At 56.7% G+C, this 19919-nt stretch overlaps 1 protein-coding gene and 1 pseudogene across 1 annotated transcript; both read right to left on the bottom strand.

Moving 5' to 3' along the window:
- Positions 1-1708: 1708 nt before the first annotated feature.
- LOC139826625 (uncharacterized) lies at positions 1709-11260 on the bottom strand. The gene is made up of 7 exons (XM_071802977.1): positions 10996-11260; positions 8735-9187; positions 8003-8064; positions 7347-7503; positions 6228-6484; positions 2724-2885; positions 1709-2401 (listed from the first exon to the last, which is right to left on the bottom strand). The coding sequence occupies exons 2-7, from the start codon at positions 8796-8798 to the stop codon at positions 2090-2092; spliced, it is 1014 nt and encodes a 337-aa protein (XP_071659078.1). The 5' UTR covers positions 8799-9187; positions 10996-11260; the 3' UTR covers positions 1709-2089.
- An 814-nt stretch (positions 11261-12074) lies between these two features.
- Positions 12075-17703, bottom strand: LOC139826624 (coiled-coil domain-containing protein 183-like; annotated as a pseudogene).
- Positions 17704-19919: the final 2216 nt, after the last annotated feature.

The raw sequence follows: 19919 nt of genomic DNA, 5'->3' as shown, positions 1-19919 counted from the left end.
TTTGTTTGGGGAGATAATTACAAAATGGGAACCGGTTCCGCTGCTAAAATACCACCTTGCTCCCCCTTAGGATGCATCCTTACGCATTAGAGTAACTTTTGGGGAAATATTCTGATAAAAGAAACTTGAAACGATACTGTACTCGAATGTGGCTTAAATGTGGAATTCTGGGTTTTAGTGCTGTATTGCAATTAATGTTGTTCTGCAGAACTTTGGAAAAAATGGGATGAAGTATGGTACTCTAAGTTAATTTACTCTTATTGTTATCTAATAATTTTTAGACCAGGAAAGAATTTAAATTGTTAAACTCTGATTCCGATTGGGGGGAAAAAAAAATCCACAAAAACCCCCCACAAAACCAAAACCAAAACAAACCCGAAATGCTATGATGGATGGGAACTTGATATTGTATGAGGTTGTATTTAAAAGTTGCTGGAATGTGAACTGATTTGGATCTAGGAATCTCCGTGAGTCTGTGTGTATTGTCTGAAGGCCTCTAACGCTTTGGGGAAGGAAGGGGTGTTTATATTTTTTAGGATAGTGATTGCTGTTAACTTCTTGAATGTCAAACACATCTGTGTGACATTTTATTCACAGAAACAGCCCCTCCCACCCCCAAATTCACGCACAGTTTCCCTTCTCACTGAATTACCCAGACTGCAATCTGATTTGCTCAAATCTTGTTTGCCAAAGGGTGAAAGTTGTACTTTCTTGTACTTCCATATGGTGCCTCAGCTTGTCCTACGCTTTCTCCAGCCCCCGCCTTGGGCAAGCGCAGGAACACTACAGGAGAAACAGGACTATGATTTCTGCAAGTGACTTCTCGCTACATTTTATATCCATCTTGAAGGCTGCAAAAGACCTGATTTACAGAGCAGCAACGACTGCAGGTTTCTGTCTCTCAGTGATCCAGACTCTCTTCCAGTGCAAAGAAAGGTGATCCTGTGTGCGGCACGTCAAGATAAAGCAAAGTGGGTGTCTGAAGTCACTGGCATCATAGGGAAGAAATCCCGTTTCTGCCTACTAGAGCAGGAGGGGAAGCAGGTAGGTAACTCAGGGGCAGGTGTTTGCATGGCACCTATCTACATAAGTCTTCATATATACATATATATATCCATATATTCCTTAGCTGCTTAGATTCACCTAAGAAGAGGCAAGCCATTCTTGTTGACCGTTGGCCAACCTCACGCGTGGTGCCATGAGAAAGGCACAGCTGTTTAGAGTGTAAATGGCAGTAGGAATTACTCCTATGGAGGCAAAGTCAGGATGCCCAAAAATCAGGGCTTTTCAGGAAAAAATATCCCACAGAGGTCTGACAAATGGGCCCGATCTCTCGTAGCGCGGTTAAGCCTGCCTGGGCTCTGCCAGCATCGCTGACACCCGCTGCGTGGAGTCCCCACAGAGCACGGGCAGGGTGAGGGTGCCCAACAGCCAGCAGTTTCGAACTTCCTTCCCTCCTGCCACACAGCCGCTCTCAGGCCCCTGTGACACGCTTTATGCCAACCCAGGGCTCCGCAGAGGAGCTTTCGGAGGTGTCCCCATCCCACCTCAGCTCCAGCCTGCCTTTCCTGCCAGGGGCTGTGGAACAAAAGGGTCGGGAGCCCCAGCAGAGCTTTGGCAGAGTCCAGCTGCCCGCCATGGCTTTCCTCTCCCCAGGCACGGCTCCTGCCTGGGGTGCCATTGTCCCTGTGGCACACGGTGGTTCCTGCACAGCTCTGGGCGCCCCGCAGTGCCCTGGCTGGGCGAGCCCCCGGATGCTTTCCCCTGCAGCTCGGCTCCCCAGGGTGCCCAGGCTCTTCCTCCTCCTCCTCTTCCTCCTCCTCCTCCTTCTCCTCCCGCTCCTGTCCGGGATGTGCAGCTGCGGCAGGCTCCGTGCCAGGGACGCGGGGTGCAGGGGCACAAAGAGCAGGGCCGCAGCCGAGCCGGTACAGCAGAGCCTTGGGGAGGGCTGCCCTTGGAGCAGGGCTGAGGCTGAGGCTCCAGCCCTCTTCCCTGCAGTGGCCTTTCCCTGCGCCACTGCCCAGCGCAGCTTCCACAGCCACCAAGGAAACACCCACAGTGTCAGACCCAGCGGTTTGCAGGTGGGGCTTTACTGAACAGAAGGGAGAGCTGGTGTCAGCAGCCTGGCTGGCCGGCACTGGCGCTCGTCACGCCGGAGGAGGCTCTTGCTGGACGTGTCTCTCGCGAGCCTCAGCGCCTGAGACGGTCTCCTGGCACTGGCCGACGTGGAGTAGATCTCGTACCGCTTCTGGGGGACGCTGTTGTCCTCAGGGACGCTGGGGGGCTCTTCTCCGGCCTCTTCCCAGCCCTCCATGTTCATCTCCAGCAGGTCACAGCTGGACTCGTCTGACTCCACGCTGCTCGAGGAGCTGTCTGAGGAGCACTCGGGGGAGCTGGATTCCTGCACAGGAGGAGACTCTCATACAACAGCCCTGCACCCGGAGGGTGCTGCTTCCCAGCACGCAGACCCCAGAACACTTCTGAATGGACCACACGGGACGGGGAGAGCCGGGAGAAGGAGCTCAGCAGGCCCTGGGGTGACCTCTGAGTGTCACCAGGGTTTCACTGCAACTCTGTGTCCCCCTTCTTGCTCAGGAAGGGCAGCATCACCCGCCCGGTTCTGCTGCAGCAAGGCTGCTATGACGGCTTGGGTACCAGGGTACTTTGCAGTCTCAGCCGCCCCACGGGAGAAAGTGCTCTTTTTCTGCAGGAATCCCAAGTACCTGGCTCCTCTGCATCTCCTTTGGCTTTTCTCCATTTCCTTCCACATTGGGCATCTCCTCTTCTGCCTCGGCCTCTGCCAGCTCTGTTTCCTTCTCTTCCTGTTCTTCCAGGTATTTCTGGATATACGGTGGAAGCTGCTCCTCCTTCTTCTCCCATTTATTCTGGGGGACAAACAAAATGCAATAGCAGGCAGCATTAGCCTTCCCTGCCACGGCTGAGCTGTTTTCCTTCCTTCCTTCCTTCCTTCCTTCCTTCCTTCCTTCCTTCCTTCCTGCCTGCCTGCCTCCCTCCCTCCCTCCCTCCCTCCCTCCTTCCTTCCCTCCCTCCCCCCCTCCCTTCTCTTCTGCCTTGCTGTCCACGCTGGTTTGCTCCCAGGTTCCCGCAGGCTCCACCGAGGAGCCCGTCTGGAATGACCAGGGAGATAAGCCACCACTGGGCTACAAACCAGCCGGCAGCTGGCGAGCCCAGACAAGCCCTGCAGTCACCTGGCCGACAGAAACGGCCTCAAGTGAGGGCTCTGGGGGTGTTTCCAGGCTACTGGAAGTGACAAGTGTATTCTCAACTGACAGTGACCCGCCTCCCTTCAAGCAAACACCAAAGCAACTGGTCAGTGGTCCCGTGAACACCCAGTGAAGAATCTTGTGAGCACTGGCACGTGTGGAGCAACGCTGCTCTACAGTCCAGTACGATGTGCTCCTGCAGCATCCGGTGTCGGGTACCTTTTCTCTCCTCTCAATGGCTCTGGCTATGAAGTCCACTTCTCTGGGTGCAACCAGAGGCGGTAGCTTTCCTTTCTCCTCCTTTTCCTTCAAGCAGCTCCTCTGGATGACCGGTAGCTGCCTGCAAAGACACAACAGGGCGTGTTGGCAGGAGCGCAGGAGGAGCTGGTTCTGCATCCTGTGCTTCCAGGTGGCGCACCTGCTTCTGCAGCAGAACGTGCTCTGCTCGCATCCTTGTGATCAAGTCCCCAGGCACAGAGAAGACCCCAAGCTGTCAGCCTCGGATGTGCCCAACAGCCCCCCCTGCAACCCAGGATGCCCAGGTCTCGGCCCTCTCTTGCTGGAGCAACCAGAGGAACAGGGTCCTGTGCCCGGAGATAGCGCTATGCCCTGTACGGGCAGGTTGGGCGCTGGGGACACAGTGTCAAAGGGAGGAGGACACGACCCCACGAGAAGGGCCATCCTGCCACTGGGCTCTGCGTAAGACAGGCGTCAGCGTAGAAGAGGCTCCTGGTTGCTCAGGGCAATCCTCTGCAGTAACTAACTGCAGAACTCTGTTCTCAGCAAACACAAGGCCAGGCTCATTTCAACCTGAAGGGAAAGCCAAAATGACCTTCTGCTCCTGGAACGAGCCTTTGCACTTGGCTACTCAAGAGTTCTGCACATCGGAAGGGAAGAAAGAAATAGTGGTGCCAGCAGAGTCTGCCAAGAAGCTACAAGACACTGCCATGAGCAAGAAACCATGAGTTAGTGGGACGTGGGAAAAGCGCACTTGGGGTGTTTCCAGGAGAAACGTCTCGCTCCCACAGAGCCCGGAGCAGGGGGTCACGCTCACCCATTTATGCGAGTGTCTCACCTGGCGCGAGGCTCACTCCCCTCAGTTTTCTGACCCTGCTCCGGCTTCACAGTCGGTGCAGGTAACCGATTTGGAGGAAGCCTGGTTCGACGGAGGAGGCGCTTCTCGGCAGCATCCTCTAGAAAGGGGAAAGGAGACGGTTCTTCAGAACAGCATCTCGGTGTTGTTCTGGGAACCGGGTGCCACTTGTGTGCCAGTTCCAAGGAGAGTGACGTGCGGGTCTGCTCAGGGCTGTGGTAACACTGGGGAAGGTGGTCCTTTTCATCCCTTTGGGGGAAAGCCATGTTTCCTGGGAGGTCTTAGGCCTTTTCTGACACTGTTTTTCTGGTCCAGCTCCTCGTGCCTACAGTGCACCGTTATTCCCTGGGGTTCCCTGGGGAAAACTATCTGGATGGCTTTCTCTCATCCTTGTGCTGAAACAGGGGGTTCCCTGGCAGAGCCGGTGGTCTCCGGGAGTCATTCTGGGAAGGGGAATCATTTTGCTCAAGGGAACCCAGCTCTGGGATTTCTGCATTGGTCCTGTGTACACACATTTGCTGCTGGAGCAGGTTCACACCACAGGCATTGCCTCTGAGACATCTGAGCACATGATGGAAAGAAGCAGGCTTAGAGCTTTGCACTGTTTGCAGCCCAAGCAGGGAGTGGAGGCCACTGGAAAGGTGTCCTTCAGCAGTCCAAGAGGCCCTTTGTGGTGCAGGACTGTCCTGAGACCTTGTCCCATGATGGGGCACCGGAGCATTACCATGATGGGTCCAGAGAGTCACAGGAGGAGCCTCTCCCTCTTCCAGGCCTCCTGGGGTAACCTCAGTTCTGATCCCCTCCATGTGCCGTGGAAGGAAACCCTGCAGCCCCCTGCCAGCAACCCACTGGTCCCCGACCTTTCTTTCCACTGCCATCACCTTTTCCCTGCACACGTCCCGTCAGGTCTATCAGCGTTGGCATCTTAGGCACGGTCTCAAGTTGGCACCTGAAGAGCAAGAAGGTACCAGGCTGAAGAAAGGACACCACATTGTTTCCCAAGGCAGCCCAACCCGGAGGGCTGCAGTAGAAACTCCAGTGCCGGGAGGGCTAGGTGAGACCCCGTCAGCCTGTGCCCGCTTTTTTCCATCCTTCCCGTGAGAATGGTCGTCCTCCCACAAAACCCCCTTGCTGCTTCTGGGGAAATGATCCTGCTCACAGTGCACATGGAGAGCAGAATATTATCTAGTGCTCTGATTTTCTAACACCCTTTTGAATTCTGATCTTGCCCTCCAAGTTCCTGTAGAGCCTTGCAGATTAACGTTTCCGGACCTAAGAGCAGTCTCTCCCACAGAGGAAAGAAAAGGAGCAGGAGAAACGTAGTGGGAAATGTTGCCTAAATGCGTCTCTAGCTCCACAGTAGGACAGATGCATAAGCCGTGCCACTGTCCCACGTTCCTCCAAGTTAAGTCAAACATACCATGGCAGGACGATAACACGTCCAGAGGAGGTCTGGGAAGCAGCGGTGTCATGGCGTGAGATGACTGAGTCCCTCATCTCCGGCATCTGCAACGAGGACAGAGACGGATGACGGGAGGAGCGGACACTGGGAAGGGCCGGCTGCTCGCTCCGCCTCAGCCCAGCGCCAGCAAAGAGCCAGAGCCGCCCAAGGGCTCTGGGCTCAGCAAGCCTTGCTCTGCCTGTGCCTCTGCTCCCGGCCCCCAGAGTGGGGCACGCAGCGCTCCCCGCCATCAACGCCGGCCTTTTCTCGCAAAGTGCAGCTCCTCTGGGGGTGGCTCTTGCAAAGCCAGGCCATTGCACGCCAGGGAGGTGCTCTGCAGAGAGCCTGCTGTGCTCTAGAGCTCCAGGAGCCCAGGTGACTGAACAAGGCATGGTCGGCCAGGGGAAAGCAGCCCCCAGAAAGCATTTCAGAAGCAGCAGGAGTGGGGCTGGGAAAGTGAAAATCCTACCTCGAGAAGAGCTTGCAGCATCTTGCCAGTGCCATTCAGCCTTTCCAAAAAGTGTAAGTAAAATCTCTTTTTTATCTCTTTTCCCTCGGCAATCAGCATGCCCACGTCCCTCCAGATGATGGCAACGTTCTTCCTGTTCTCTAGGTAGGCATGGAAAAGGTGCGTGGTCCTTTCCATGTAGAGCTGCACGGTGCCCTCAGAGACAGCGTTCTCTGAGGCTATCTCAGCATACGGCAGTTGTTCGAAATCTTGATGGCCTGAAAGACAAGAGAAGAGGAACACATGAGCTTGCAGACCTGCTGGGCAGGCTACAATCAAAGGTCTGCAGCCTCCAGGCCCTCAGGCAACACTTTGGTACTGGGCTGCCTGGCTGGGCCAGCGCCTCTGAGGAGACGCTCGGCTTGTCCCTTCCTCTTAAAGTGGACAGTGAGGTGCGGAGCAGACAGCTGTGGCTTCTCTGATACAGAAAGGGAAACAAAGAGTCTTAGGCACTTGGTGGGAAGAAGAGTGACTGCGGGACAAAGTGGGGAGATAGGCACCAGGTCCCAGGGCAAGCTGGAGGGTGCCAGCCCACACTCGGTGCTGTCTTTGTCTTTAGAGAGAAACGCACCCCAAACACAGCCCCAAGCTCTGGGTGCTCCCCAGGGTCCCACAACAGCTGCCCCAAAGGCAGTAGTGACTAGAAGGCGCAGGTGTCGCCGTCACTGGCTTTTGGAAGGAACCATCTTACCCCCCTGGGTTTCCCCTGCTTTTCCCCTGTGCAAGGAGGCTGAGGGAGCTGGGAAGAGCCCTGGCATTTGCCTGGAGGAGGTCTAGTGCAGCGGAAAGGGGGAGCAAGAGTTGAAGCATCACAGAACCAGAAGACACCACACCAAGGAAGCTGTGAGGGAACCTGTTGTTGAAGCAGGACAAAGAGAGTGCGCTCTTAGCTGTATTGTCCTCTGGTGATTCTTTAAAACAAACAGCTAGGCAGGGTCCTTTCACAGCCGGCTGGTTTTGTCGAGTGAAGCTCTTGGCAGGACCGCGGTGGGTGGCTGGTACTCCCCTCAGTCACCTCTGGGGAGCAGAGCACCCCTCCCCACCCTGCTCAAGGGCCAGCGCCGCTTTCACGCTGCTTACCAGGGAAGTCTTTGCAACCATAGCGGAGCTCATAGTCCTGCACAACAGCCTTGTCAGGTCGAAACACGGGTCTCTCCACGATCACCAGATCCTGCTCGCTGAGGGCTACTTGCTTTCTGACAACCGCAAAAGTCCCGATTCCGGGAATGCGGACAGCCTGGAACAGAGGAGATGGCGGATGGGAAGAAGTCTTGGAGGGGCAGACGGGTGACTTGTCAGAGGAGGCTGATGGTGTTTAGTGCCCTGCCCTGGCCTGAGGCACAAAGGAGCAAGATGGGCTCCTTGGGAGAACACAAACAGGGGCTGCGCTTTTCCCTCTCACCCCCCTTCAGCTACGAAGAACCAAATAGGTGAGGGAAAGCTGACAAACACCCTCTGGCTCAATCAGATAGAAGGCAGGGGGTTCCCACGCTTGGAATAAATCCAGATGTGTCCCAGGCTTCCAGGTTTTCACATGCAACTCTGACGGGGGGACCTTCTTGTACATCTGAATGGACAGAGAAGGTGTCCATGTCACTGTGTGCATTGCAGTGTCGTGCTGGGGCGTTGCTCCTGCTTTCAACGCAGGGGAAGAACAGCTGCACCCCATGGCAAAGGGCTGTCAGGACTTGATCAGCGTTCATCAGGGTGTGAGGGGAGAAGGAGGTAAGGCCCACCTGGTGGAGAGCCAGCTGCAGGCTGAGGTGATACGATGTGCTGGCCCAAATCTTAGCGAGCTCTGGAAAAACAAGGGAAAGACCTGTCATGCTCTGAGGCAGCAAGCTCAAGACCATTCGGCCCACTCCTGTCCAAGGAGCGATGCATCTTTCACTCAGGCATTTCAGGTGGTCTCTCTCCAGCCCGGCAAGAACCAAAGGACACCTCATGCTGCCTCCAAGGGGCTCCTTTCCTTGCAGGTGCAGCTCTCCAGGGTGTGACCCACTCCCACGGGAAGCCGGCAGTGCTTTGCCATGCCCGCGGGGGCACGGGGCTGTGCTCCACGCGGCTCTCGGAGGCTCAGGGCAGGCCCTGGTGTCTCCCCAGCAGGGGCCAGTTTTGCCGGGTCACATCTCTGAACACACAGAGCCCACGTGGCCCACGAGCACCTTCAGCTCTTCCATTCAGACATGAGCTCAGCGTGGGCAATGCCCAGCGCCAGGCAAGGGCAGCCCTTTGGGGTCAGGGGTTTCTGCCTGGGCTGCCCCAGGAAGGCAGGGGCCACGTCAGGAAGGGAACCAGGAGCCCTGGCTGCCACATCAGCCCCTCAGCCCTTTGGGATGGTCAAGCAGGTCCCTCCTTGCAGTCACCACTCCTGAGCAACCACCCCCCACAGTCCTCGGGTTTCCATCCTGATTTCAGAGATGTCCTTGACCCAGACACACATGTGAAATTGGGCCTGAAGGCCTTACCATAACGCTCGAGCTTCTCAATAGTTGGGCTCAGGTGAGGCTGCAAGAAGAGCTGTCTTGCCATCTTAGTTCCACTGCTGCTTCAAGTCAACAACAGCAGCAAGTGGCTGGACAATGGCTTTACTGCTTCTCCTTGTCCTCCTCCTTCTCCTCCTCCTTCTTCTCCTTCTTCTCCTCCTCCTCCTCCTTCTTTTTCTCTTCTCCTCCTCCTCCTCCTTCTTTTTCTCTTCTCCTCCTCCTCCTCCTTCTCCTTCTCCTCCTCCTCCTCCTTCTCCTTCTCCTCCTCCTCCTCCTTCTCCTTCTCCACCTTTCACACTCCTTGGTGCTGTCGTGCTCCCTCTCTCCACCTTCTCCTCCTCACTGCAGAGCGGCTACTCCAGAGCAGAGCGGTGGCGAGAGCAGCTCTCAGCACTTGGAGTCGACTCGGCCTCACCGGGGTGAGTGGGGCAGATGCTGGTCACGACAGGGAAAGGGGGACTGTCACCACTGTGACGTCTGGCTGTCCCACTGTGACCTCGGACCGTGTCACAGAGGGGCTGCACACACCTGCCCCCCAGGCCCTGCCAGGGGCTCTGCAGTGGGCAGGGGTTTCTGGGAGCTGCCCCCACCCCACTGTCTCCTGAGTGGGAGGGGTTTCCCCAGGCCGCCCCTGCCATGTCCCCACATGGGGACACAGGGCTGCAAGCGCCGATGGGCTTCCTTCTACCCTTCCCCGCTTCTTCCTGCCTCTCTCACCCAACGTGTCTGCAGCGGGGAGCGCGGCTACCCTGCCACAGTAGGGGCGTGCAGAGAAGACGTGAAGCTTCTAGACCGCCCACAGTCAGATCTGACACGGATATAAACGGGGTCCCGTTGAATGGCCGTTTGTGGTCTTCTCGGAGCTGCGGGTCTGTCTGCCTGAAGCCTCCCCTTAGGCAGGATCGCCACCTAAAGTAGCCTCCCGGGATTGGGTCAGCCTCGTCGCCTCGCTGGGGTGAGCGATAACTTACTAGGTAGAACTGAGCTATTTCCTCACCAGATCAGCGAGTGTATTAAATAATTCCTCGCCGCTTGGGCAGGTGTTTTCCTCATTATAAACCCGTGGATTTTCTTGAATAATTCCTTGCCAGATTCAGGCAAGCGTATATCCGTAATATAATTTCTCACTAAACACGTGGGTGTATTTTTCCTGGGGTTAGAGACTGTAATAGACTTAACGATATATTTGTTAATCAAACTGGTCTAAATGGATATGTTATCAGTGGCTGTGAAACCTGAGCATATAATATTAGTACATGCTGCCATTAAACAATGCAACCTGTATGTAGTCTTTGTAGAAAAAAACTGTTCCACAGATATGTGTAAAAGCCTAATTTAGCGTACCCTGCAGAACATTCGGGAAGAGGGTGACAGAGAGAAGGGCTCAGGGTCATTAGGAGACGGGAGTGCCGAGGCGCCAGTGAGCCGCTGGGTGCCCGCGGCCAGTGTGGGGGATGTTTGGAGGCTTCAGGGGCACCCCACAACCGGTGTGGGGGTGCAGAGAAGCTTCTAGAATGCCTAGAGTCAGGTCTGATCAGCCTATAAAAAACGGGACTCTCGTCGAGACTCCGCCCATTGTCGCGGGTCTCTCGGAGCACGAGCGAGATGCTGCCGCCGAGAGCCCTCCTCCCCGGGATGGAGACTCCGCTTGCCTTGCCGCCACGGGTGTGAGTAAAACGGCTCGCAGGATTGCGAGTATATTTATACTTTCCGTGCACATTTGCACCTGTAACTTCCCGTGCTTAATATAAGCATGTATAAAATTATTTGCTCGCATAAGCGCGAGTGTATTTATACTTTCCGTGCACATATGCACGAGTAACCTTCTGTGCACATTGGCACACGTATAAAATTATTTCCTCGCATAATCGCGAGTGTATTTTCCTCCCGTGCTTCCATATAAGCACGTGTAGTATTCCGTGCACATTTGCACGTGTAAGTAAATTAACCCTCGCAGGATTGCGAGTGTATTATAAATTTACCCTCGCGGAATCGCGAGCGTACACTTTCCGTACTCACTACGAGTACCTATATCCCTTTAAGAATAATCCCGCACCGTGTTCAGGCAAGCGTGTACTCCTCTGGGCCTCAGGGGCGGTTCCGGCATTGTTTTGGGTGAAGCCACGTGCATGCACACTGTGGACCTCCTGTTGTACTAGTTGCTGCCCCTTCATAATTTTCCTCAACTGATACCCGAACCTATATTTAAGTCACTTTTGGAGTTCTAAAACCCTGTTTCTCACCGGTTTAATAAAAGTTGTTTTGGACCCTCTTGTCCCTTAAACTAATCTCGGGGTGCATTCCGTGACACGCTGGCTTTCTTCTTGCTTTGGATCAGCAGCTGCCCCTCCCTCTTGATGTCTTCCCGGGTGGGGACGTGCTCGTCATCTTCGTCATCAGATTTAGAGGATTCTGGAGGAGGGAACAGAGAGAAACGGGCTGGGGAGGGTCTGCAGGGCCACTTCTGCTGTGCCCATGTCACCAGGGAGAGCCAGCACGTTTTGGAGGGCTGGTGACATCACAGGGAGCTTTCCTGCCAAGCCCTGGCTCTTCCTGCCCAGCATTCCAGGCTGACCTGCAGGGCCTGGCAGTGCCGCTGCTGTGGCCCATCCCCACCTGCTGGGGCTTCCCAGAAAGGTCTGGAGCCACGCGGTGCTGGATGCAGCTCCAGCTTCATTCAAAACAGGTGGCAAGCTCAGAAACTCAGTGGCTCCTCCAAGAGTATCCAATGGGAAGAGGCCACAGACAGACCCCAGCACTGGTTGTTCTTCACAACCAGGTGATTTTGAAGACAAGGCTCTCCCTCCTTGCCCCACAGCATCTTTTCTTGTTCCTTCTGTGGTTCGATGCTCACCACCCCGCCAGCTGCCTTCATGCTCCCACATCCCCACCTAAAAGCACCACCCATGCTCAAAGCCTTGGAGACAGCCCCAAGGTCTGGAGAGAACTCATGGGCTGGGCTCTGCTGGGACAGGGAGAGACAGGCGAGGATGGTCAGAAATCCCAACAGGCAGGGGCAGGGACAGTCGCCGTGGGACACGTCCCCGCTAAGCTCTCCTACCGTCATCGCTGCTGTCTCTCTCCTCAAAGGAAACCACCACGTTCCGAGGATCACTCGACATTTTCTTCTCCAGAAAATCCCTGGCCTTCACAAAAATCTGTGAAAGACACCCTGGGTTAATTGTTGAAGGGGAGGTGGGTGTTACAACCCAAGGGATGCCCTTGATGATCCCCTGGGAACAGCACCCTGCAGTGCCCACTGCCACCTGGAGCTGAGCTGCTCCATGGGGCCACCGCCATTCTCCTCACTTGGGATGGGCCATCAGGAGGAGCCTCCTGGCGCGGGTCCCCGAAGACCCCAGCAGGGATGGACACCCCACGTACCTCGCTGCTCTCGTGCAGGATCTTGCACTCAGGGGGCAGGTGGGCTGCCCGCTGCTCCAGGTACTGCCACTTCTGGGCCAGGTACTGGAGCTTCCCCTCCAGCCCCCGGGACAGGAGAGAATCATCCTGGAGACAGAGAGAACAACCTTGGTGGGCAAAATGAGCCACCTGGGGTGACGGTGGCTGCACCAAGTGTCACCGCGCTGTGTCACTGCGCCACCCAGCACTGGGGGGCTACCTGGCCGGCCACGGTGATGCCGTGCAGATGGAAGAGGAGGTGGTCGATTCTGTTCTCAATCTCAAAGAGGAGCTCCTCGTTCTTCAGCATCTGGGCTCGCAACCGGTCCCGCCCGGCCTCTTGCTCCTGCAGTTTCGCCCTCAGCTCCTTCTCCAGCATCCTGCAGCCAACCACAGCCACATGCATACAACTGCACAGGGGTGCAGAGACACCACAAATCCGTTGCAAAAGCTGCTCAGGTTGCAACCCACCCCCCCCTGCCATGAGCAGGGACATCTTCACCAGCTCAGGTTGCTCAGAGCCCCGTCCAGCCTGGCCTGGGATGTCTCCAGGGATGGTTCATCCACCACCTCTCTGGCCAACATGGGACAGGCTCTCACCACCCGAATCGTAACAAGTGATAGGACAAACAGAAATGGCCTCAAGTTGCGCCAAGGGACGTTGAGGTTGGATCTGGGGCACAGTTTCTTTCCCAAAGGGCTGTGGGGCATTGGAACAGGCTGCCCAGGGCAGTGCTGGAGTCACCATCCCTGGAGGGTTGGACAGACGGACATGAGGTTGTCAGGGACATGGGGCAGTGTCAGGGGTGGGTTGATGGTTGGACTCAATGATCCTGAGAGTCTTTTCCAACCAAAGCAAGTCTGTGATTCTATGACACGGCTGTCCCGAGGCCAGCAGCACCTGGTTTTGTTGGGGGCCTGGTGAAACATGAGCAAAGCCTTCTTCAGCTCCAGATCCCTCAGTTTTTTCTCCAGCTCCTCCTGCAGCTCTTCCTGCTCCTTGATGTACTTCTCCAGGGCCTCCAAGGATGACTCCTGTGCCAGGATCTTGCTGGGGATGTCCTAACCAGGGGACAGCACGAGAACTCAGCCCACAGTGCTCATGCAGGGTGCAGGAGCTGGCCCGTGGCCTCAGGGGGGTTTCTGCACCAGGGACCACCGCAGGCTCAAGGCGTGGAGAAACACAGCTCCATCCTTGCCCACACAAGAGGGGCTCTGGGGGGCTCCAGGCCCACAGGAGAGCTGAGAACCCCTCAAGAAAACAAAGCGAGCAGAGAGGTCTCGGCTCCCTGTGGCTACGAGCAGCCTCAGGTGTTTGGGGAGATGGCTTCTTCCGTTACCCAGAGGCGGGAGCACTGTACTGCAGCCTTGGCCGCCTCCATCGTCTCGCTTATCCCGGCCTCGTGGTCTCTTTGGGACTCGTCAGCCTCCAGTTCGGGGGCTGAGGCGGGAGAAAAGTGGCAGAGAGGGATGCCCGGAGCTGCCCCCGTGTCCCACCCCACTGCACCCCGCCAAGTACTCACCCACCAGTGGGTCCTGCTGGGTCGAGACGTCCACACTGGACTCGGACTTGGCTGCCTGTAAGGACGTTCATGGTCACCCCCCGAGCTGCTGGCACCCTGGGGAGCTGGCCCTGCCACCCCCACCCATGGGGCTCGGTGCTGCTGCTTTCCCCTCAGCTCACCGCTGGCACTTTCTTTTCGCTCAGTTCCCTCAGCCACAGCCTCTCCATGGGAACCTTCTGGGTGTCCAGGGAGCGCTCCGCAAGGAACTCGGCTTCCCTCTTGGCCAGCTCCTCCTGGAGGGTATCGGAGAAGAGAGAAGTGGCTGCAGAAGCTGGGACCACAGAATCATGGAATCATTTGGGTTGGAAGAGCCCCTCAAGATCATCGAGTCCGACCGTCAACCCATCCCTGGCACTGCCTCATGTCCCTGAGAACCTCATCTCCCTCTGTCCAGCCCTCCAGGGATGGTGACTCCAGCACTGCCCCGGGGAGCCTGTTCCAATGCCCCACAGCCCTTTGGGGAAGAAATTGTTCCCCACATCCAACCTCAACCTCCCCTGGTGCAATTTGAGGCCGTTTCCTCTGCTCCTGGCGCTTGTTCCTGGGGAGCAGAGTCCGACCCCCCTGGCTCCAAGCTCCTTTCAGGCAGTTCAGAGATCAGAAGGTCTCCCCTCAGCTCCTGTTCTCCAGCTGAACCCCCAGGTCCCTCAGCCGCTCCCATCACACTTGTGCTACAGCCTTTTCCCCAGCTCCGTTCCCTTCTCTCAACTTGCTCCAGCACCTCAAGGGCTTTCTTGTTCTGAGGATGGACCTCTGTGAGCCAGCTGAGCTTCTGAGATGGCCAGTGTCATAAATGACCCCCCCGTGTAAATGGGCTGGGTAGGAAAGTGGGCAGGATGGAGGGCAGGGAGGGCTGGAGGGTGGAGAGTGCTGCTTTCACCATGGCTGTTGCTTTGGGCACGTTGTCCCCAGCCCCAGGGCATCCTGGCCCAAGAATGAGACGTGAGAGTAGCTCCAGAGGATCTAGGTGCCGTGGGCCAGCCCAGCTTAGTTTCTTTTGTTCTTCATTGCAGGAAGATCCACCAGCCTGGGTGCACGGTGCTGTCTGTGGGCTCTGGAGGGTGGCAGTGGGCCCCAGAGTGCCCTGGCTGATCTCACCTGGGCTATCTCAGCAGCTTTGCGGGCCTCCTCGGCCCTGGCCTCCATGTCCTTCAGCTCCATGTCGTCCAGCTCGGACTGCCTCCACATGCGCACCGCCTCCCTAGTCAGCTGGCTCACCTCCTGGGACACAGGGAACCACAGCGTGTCACCCGACTGAGCCCTGGGGGTCCCCACACTGTGACAATGGATGGAATCACAGAATCCTAGAATAGCTGGGGTTGAAGGGACCTTCCCAGCTCCCCCAGTGCCACCCCTGCCATGAGCGGGGACGTCTTCACCAGCTCAGGTTGCTCAGAGCCCCGTCCAGCCTGGCCTGGGATGTCTCCAGGGATGGTTCCTCCACCACCTCTCTGGGCAACCCGGGCCAGGCTCTCACCGCTTCATGGAGGGGAGCAGAAGAACCTCGCTGAGCCAGGAGGACGTCCCTCCAGCACAGTCCCTGGGGCACCTCGCTGCCTTTGCAGGGGGAGCGGGTGGGACGATGGCCCGCTGAGGAGGAGCTCACCTTCTGCAGGGCATCATACACCCGCTCGTACACGGTGCCCACTTTCTCTGCAGCGCGGAGTTTGGCGCGCCTCTTGTCAAGGTCGTTCTCCAGCTGGCGAATCATCTGGGGCAGAGATGGCGGGGACACATGGGCTGACACCACCTGCTGAACCCAGCACCTACGCAGGGGCTGCAGGGCTTGGGTTCAAGCCTCCCATGGGTGCAGCCACCCCAGGAAGAGGGGTCCTGGGTACCCGCTTTTGCTTCTTAGTCTCATCCGACTCCTCCTCCTGCAGCCGCAGCAGCTGCTGCTGCAGCTTGTCCCGGGTCTGGCAGCGCTGCCTCAGCTGGTAGTCCAGCATGTTGAGCGTGTTCGCCTGTTTGTAGATTGTGGCCCGGAGCTTCTCCCGGGCCTCCTGGATGGGCAAGCCAGAGGTCACCAAGCCGGAGGCAGCGCTTGCTGGGCACCCGCGGGAGAAGGGGGTCCTGCCTGGGAAACTCCCCCCACCGTAGAGCCGGGGACGCTGGGACGTTGCTCCAGGACACTGTCACTCCCTTGGAAGGATGGGGACTGGGAGAGCTTTGCTCTGGGGGGTGGGTGGGCTAAGGCAGAGGTGACATCAACACCTCAGGGCTGGGGGACTCTGCGTCAGACAGCCCAGGAGAGGCAGGCTGGAAGGGCCAGGAGCTCTGCTGGGGCAAGGGATCTGCTCCGGGAGCTAAAGGAGGACCTGCACGGATGCGTCCTGCAGTGGAAAGGGACCCGTGGGACACAGGTGAACACCCCGTGTCTCACCACACCAGCCCTGTGGGCTTGTCCTTGTGCCGGCACCGGCTCCCTCCACGGTGCACCCTGTTCCCAGTGTCCTTTGAGCCCCAGCCCCCGCACCAGCCCGTGCCCACCAGAGCCCGTTACCTCCACCGTCAGCCCGGCCAGATCGGGGGGCAAGTTGTGCGCCCTGAGGACCTCGGGGGCCAGGACGGGCTTGTGCTGCGGGCAGAGAGAACGTCCCCGTCAGCATGGGGACGGTCACGTCCTACTGCTGTCTGCTCCCGGAGAGGGCTGGCGGAGCAGGTGGCTCTGCAGGGCCAGCACCGGGCAGGGGGACGTGGCAGATGGGAGCTCCCGCTACCTTCCGGGCCATGGCCAGAGCCTGGGCATCCTCCTGCACGGCCTCACACAGGCGGGGGAGCCGCTCCCTGTTCCCACGGAGCTTTTTCTCGCAGGACTGCGTGAAAAACTGCCTCCCTTGCTCTGGCGGACACGAAGGCGCCGTTGGTGCGGGACAACGGGGGGAGCGAGAGCCCCAGCCCGTCCCCGCCAAGCCCAAGGGGCAGCACCTTGCACGGCGGTGGCGGCGCGCAGCTCCCGGGCGCGCCGGCTCAGCCGCGTCTTCTGGCCCCGCACGGTGGCAGTCGCGCCCCGGTCCCCCGGCCCCGCCGCAGCCATGGCCGCTCCACCGCCTGCCGGAGCCGCCGCCGGCACCGCCTGTGGAACCGGGTGCCCGTTGCCTGCGGAACCGTTGCCGCGGCAGCTCCAACGGCCACACGGCCGCTCACAGCCCCTTCCTCTCCACAGCTGCACGCGGCGGACTCATTCAGGAGCAATTCCTGAGCGCCCTGCGGCAGCCACAGGCAGGACAGCGAGCACAGCCCAGCTCTGCTGCCCGGCACCGCGGCTGCGGCAGCCGCAACCAGCCCAGGCGGGAGAGCCCTCCGAACCCCACCAGAAACGGGACCACTGCAGCCAAAACACGCGCACACGGACACACAACACAGCAGCGCTCGCCCGGGAGCTGCCAGCTTGCTCCAAGTGCCAGGAGGAGTCTGTCACTCCCTGGACATCCTCCTTCCCAAATTCCACTTCATTAGTCAGGACACGCTTGCGCAGGGAGTTCTTCAAACCCGCACACGCAAACCAGCCGCCAATACTGATCTTTATTTGGATGCTTACCACACATTCCTGCTGAAGGACAACTATGACAACAACTGCAAGCATGTACATTAATGTGTTGGTAGATCAAATGAAGCTCCCCCTACCAGAGAAAACACTTAACATTTCATTTGCAGAAAAAACACTTGATAAGGAAATTGCCTTCCTAGCACCAAGCGCATGAATTGAGTTAGATGAAGTTTTTGTAACAGAAGCTCTTTGACCTGCAGCCGTCCTCTTGTGCTCTGCGTGTTGGGATGTAGAAAACAAACGGCGGGATTAGGAAATCGAGTATTACTGACACACCATCATCGGAGGCTCTTCCTCAGCGTCTCACTCGCACATTCATGAATCGAATGTTAGCGCTAATTGCCAGGGACAAGCTAAATATCAACGTTACCATCCTCAGCGCTTCACAAAGCACGCATGAAGAAATGGGCGTCTGAAAAGCATGGATTGTACACGCGAGGAACCTTACCGATCTGTCCACGGAGAGATTTCCACACTGAGGCTGTGGCCACACAGCAAATAGAATCATTATGCCACTGAACTTTCCTAGGCAGCATTTAAACACCGCGGAAGATTAGCCTGGGGGCACGAGAAAGTGTTCAAGAATCTGCGTTGCAGTGGCCCTCAGCAAAACTCAGAGTCTATAGTGGCAAATACTTTGAAAATATTCCTAAAGAAACTTAACCCAGCCTTGCACGAGCTCCCGTAAATCGGCCGCTGCAGAAATCAGCTTCCAAGAGCATCCAGTCCCGCGGACTCTCCGCACCCGACACGTCAAAGCTCCTCCCGTTGACATCAGCTCTCCCTGCTTCGATTCTACACAATTCACACCGCGTTAATGGCACAAAGGCAAAGGTCGTGTCAGGAGCACAAACCAGAGCTCTGTTTAATCGTCACGGAGCGGGCAGAGCAAACGGTGACCACAGCAAGGGAGCACCCTTCCCGCAGCATCCCAGCAGCTGCCAGCCGTGGTGGGGGATGTAAATCAACAGGCCTATCAGCAGTGAGACTCGGGCCCGTGGACAGCTCGTGAACACGGACAATATCCAATCGGCCCGTGAACGCCTGGAGCGTGGACGCGTGATCAGGAAATAACTGCATACATAAAGAGGCTTGTTTCTCTAATAAATGGCTTCGCTTGAATTCGTATTGAATTGTGTGGAGTCCATGAGTTTTCGCCCTCGCAAGTGGTGACCCCGACGTGATCCATAAGGAGAATTTACGGCAGGGGGACGGTCGCTGCGGGGAGCGAGCCCCAGCTGGAACGGCTCGGCTGGACCGTGGCCGGGGCGCGGTCTGCGGGCTGCGTGACTCCTGATTGATCGCTACAGAAGCGACAGAGGAGGGATAAAGGATCCGATATCCTTGCAACGGACACCCAAAGAGGTGGGCAGCTGGGGGCGGGAGGAGACGGGGCAGAATATTTTTAAAGAAGAAGAAGAAATACTGCGGCTCCTCTCGCATATTCTCTCTAAGAGAGGGGTGAAGTATGAGGAGAGTAACCTCAAAAGACTGCTAATTTGGTGCAGAGGCAATGGGTTTCCTGCTGATCTCTTAGGAGCTTTTCAAATAGAGACTTGAGAAAAAGTGGGAACGGTGTTGTGGAAGGCAATTAGTCGCAGTGAAAAACATATTCTCGGCGTTGTAACCGCCTGGAAACTGATAATTACTACAGTGAAGCAACTAAAACCTGAAAAGACTGTTATGAGCATTAGTGACTCAAACTTGAGCTTTGGGACGACACAGGGCAGAAGTTATGGGATAAAGTCAGCAATGGAGGTAAAGAAGCTAAATCATTAGCAACTACATGGAAGCTTATAATTAGCACCTTAAAAGATCTTAAGGCTAAACGGTCTGCTGCTGCGGGAATTTTTGCAGCGTTGCAGCCTGATAAGTATCCTGAAAGTCGCTGTGAAGTTCGCCCGGTTCGTGTCTTTGATACTCTCCCTACTCCATCCCCTGCTGTGCTTTCGGCACCCCCGACAGCTCAGCAGTCCGGGGCGGGGGGAGGAAAAATGCCGAGCGGGTGGGCTCCTGTACCATTGCCCAACCCTGGTGAGAACAGCAAGTCCAGAGGACTGGAGTCAGACAACTTGCCCAAAGAACATGAGAAAGCTGAGAATGCTAAAGTCGCAAACAATTTTGCCAATTTGTATCTGCTTTTACCGCCTTTTAACCCTCCAACTTCCACGAGAGAGCAGAAGGAGTCGCTGCATAAGAACTGAGCAACAGAACTGTGTGACAGATCAGATCAGCTGAGAGCGAGTGAATCCAGCAGTCGGCAATGCGGCCACGCTGATCGTGACGGGAAAGGGGGTGCGCCTGGGGACTCAGGTTATACGAATAGTTATGATGCTAGAAAGTATTGGCGAGAACGTGCACTGTTCCGAACGCCCCTGTTCCTAACGATTCTGCAGCACCGTCCGAGTCCGCGTTATCTGATGACTCGGATGAGGACGGGGGTTTGCAGCATTTTCTTCAAAAGTTAACAGGAAGAAGAGTTCTTGTATGTGTTGCCCCGAGATCAGATAAAAACCATGAAAGACTCAAGCAAAATTAGACCTATGCAGTATAACAGCTATGGATCATTTAGGACGGAACGATGGGGACTCGTTGAAAGGGGTGGGTATCCCACAACTCCTGGGACAGACACTGATTGGCACACCACAAT

Source organism: Patagioenas fasciata, assembly GCF_037038585.1.
Source record: "Patagioenas fasciata isolate bPatFas1 chromosome 19 unlocalized genomic scaffold, bPatFas1.hap1 SUPER_19_unloc_1, whole genome shotgun sequence".
In the NCBI taxonomy this organism is placed as follows: domain Eukaryota; kingdom Metazoa; phylum Chordata; class Aves; order Columbiformes; family Columbidae; genus Patagioenas; species Patagioenas fasciata.
The sequence above is the reverse complement of the archived record's forward strand: the minus strand, read 5'-3'. Positions and strand labels throughout refer to the sequence as shown.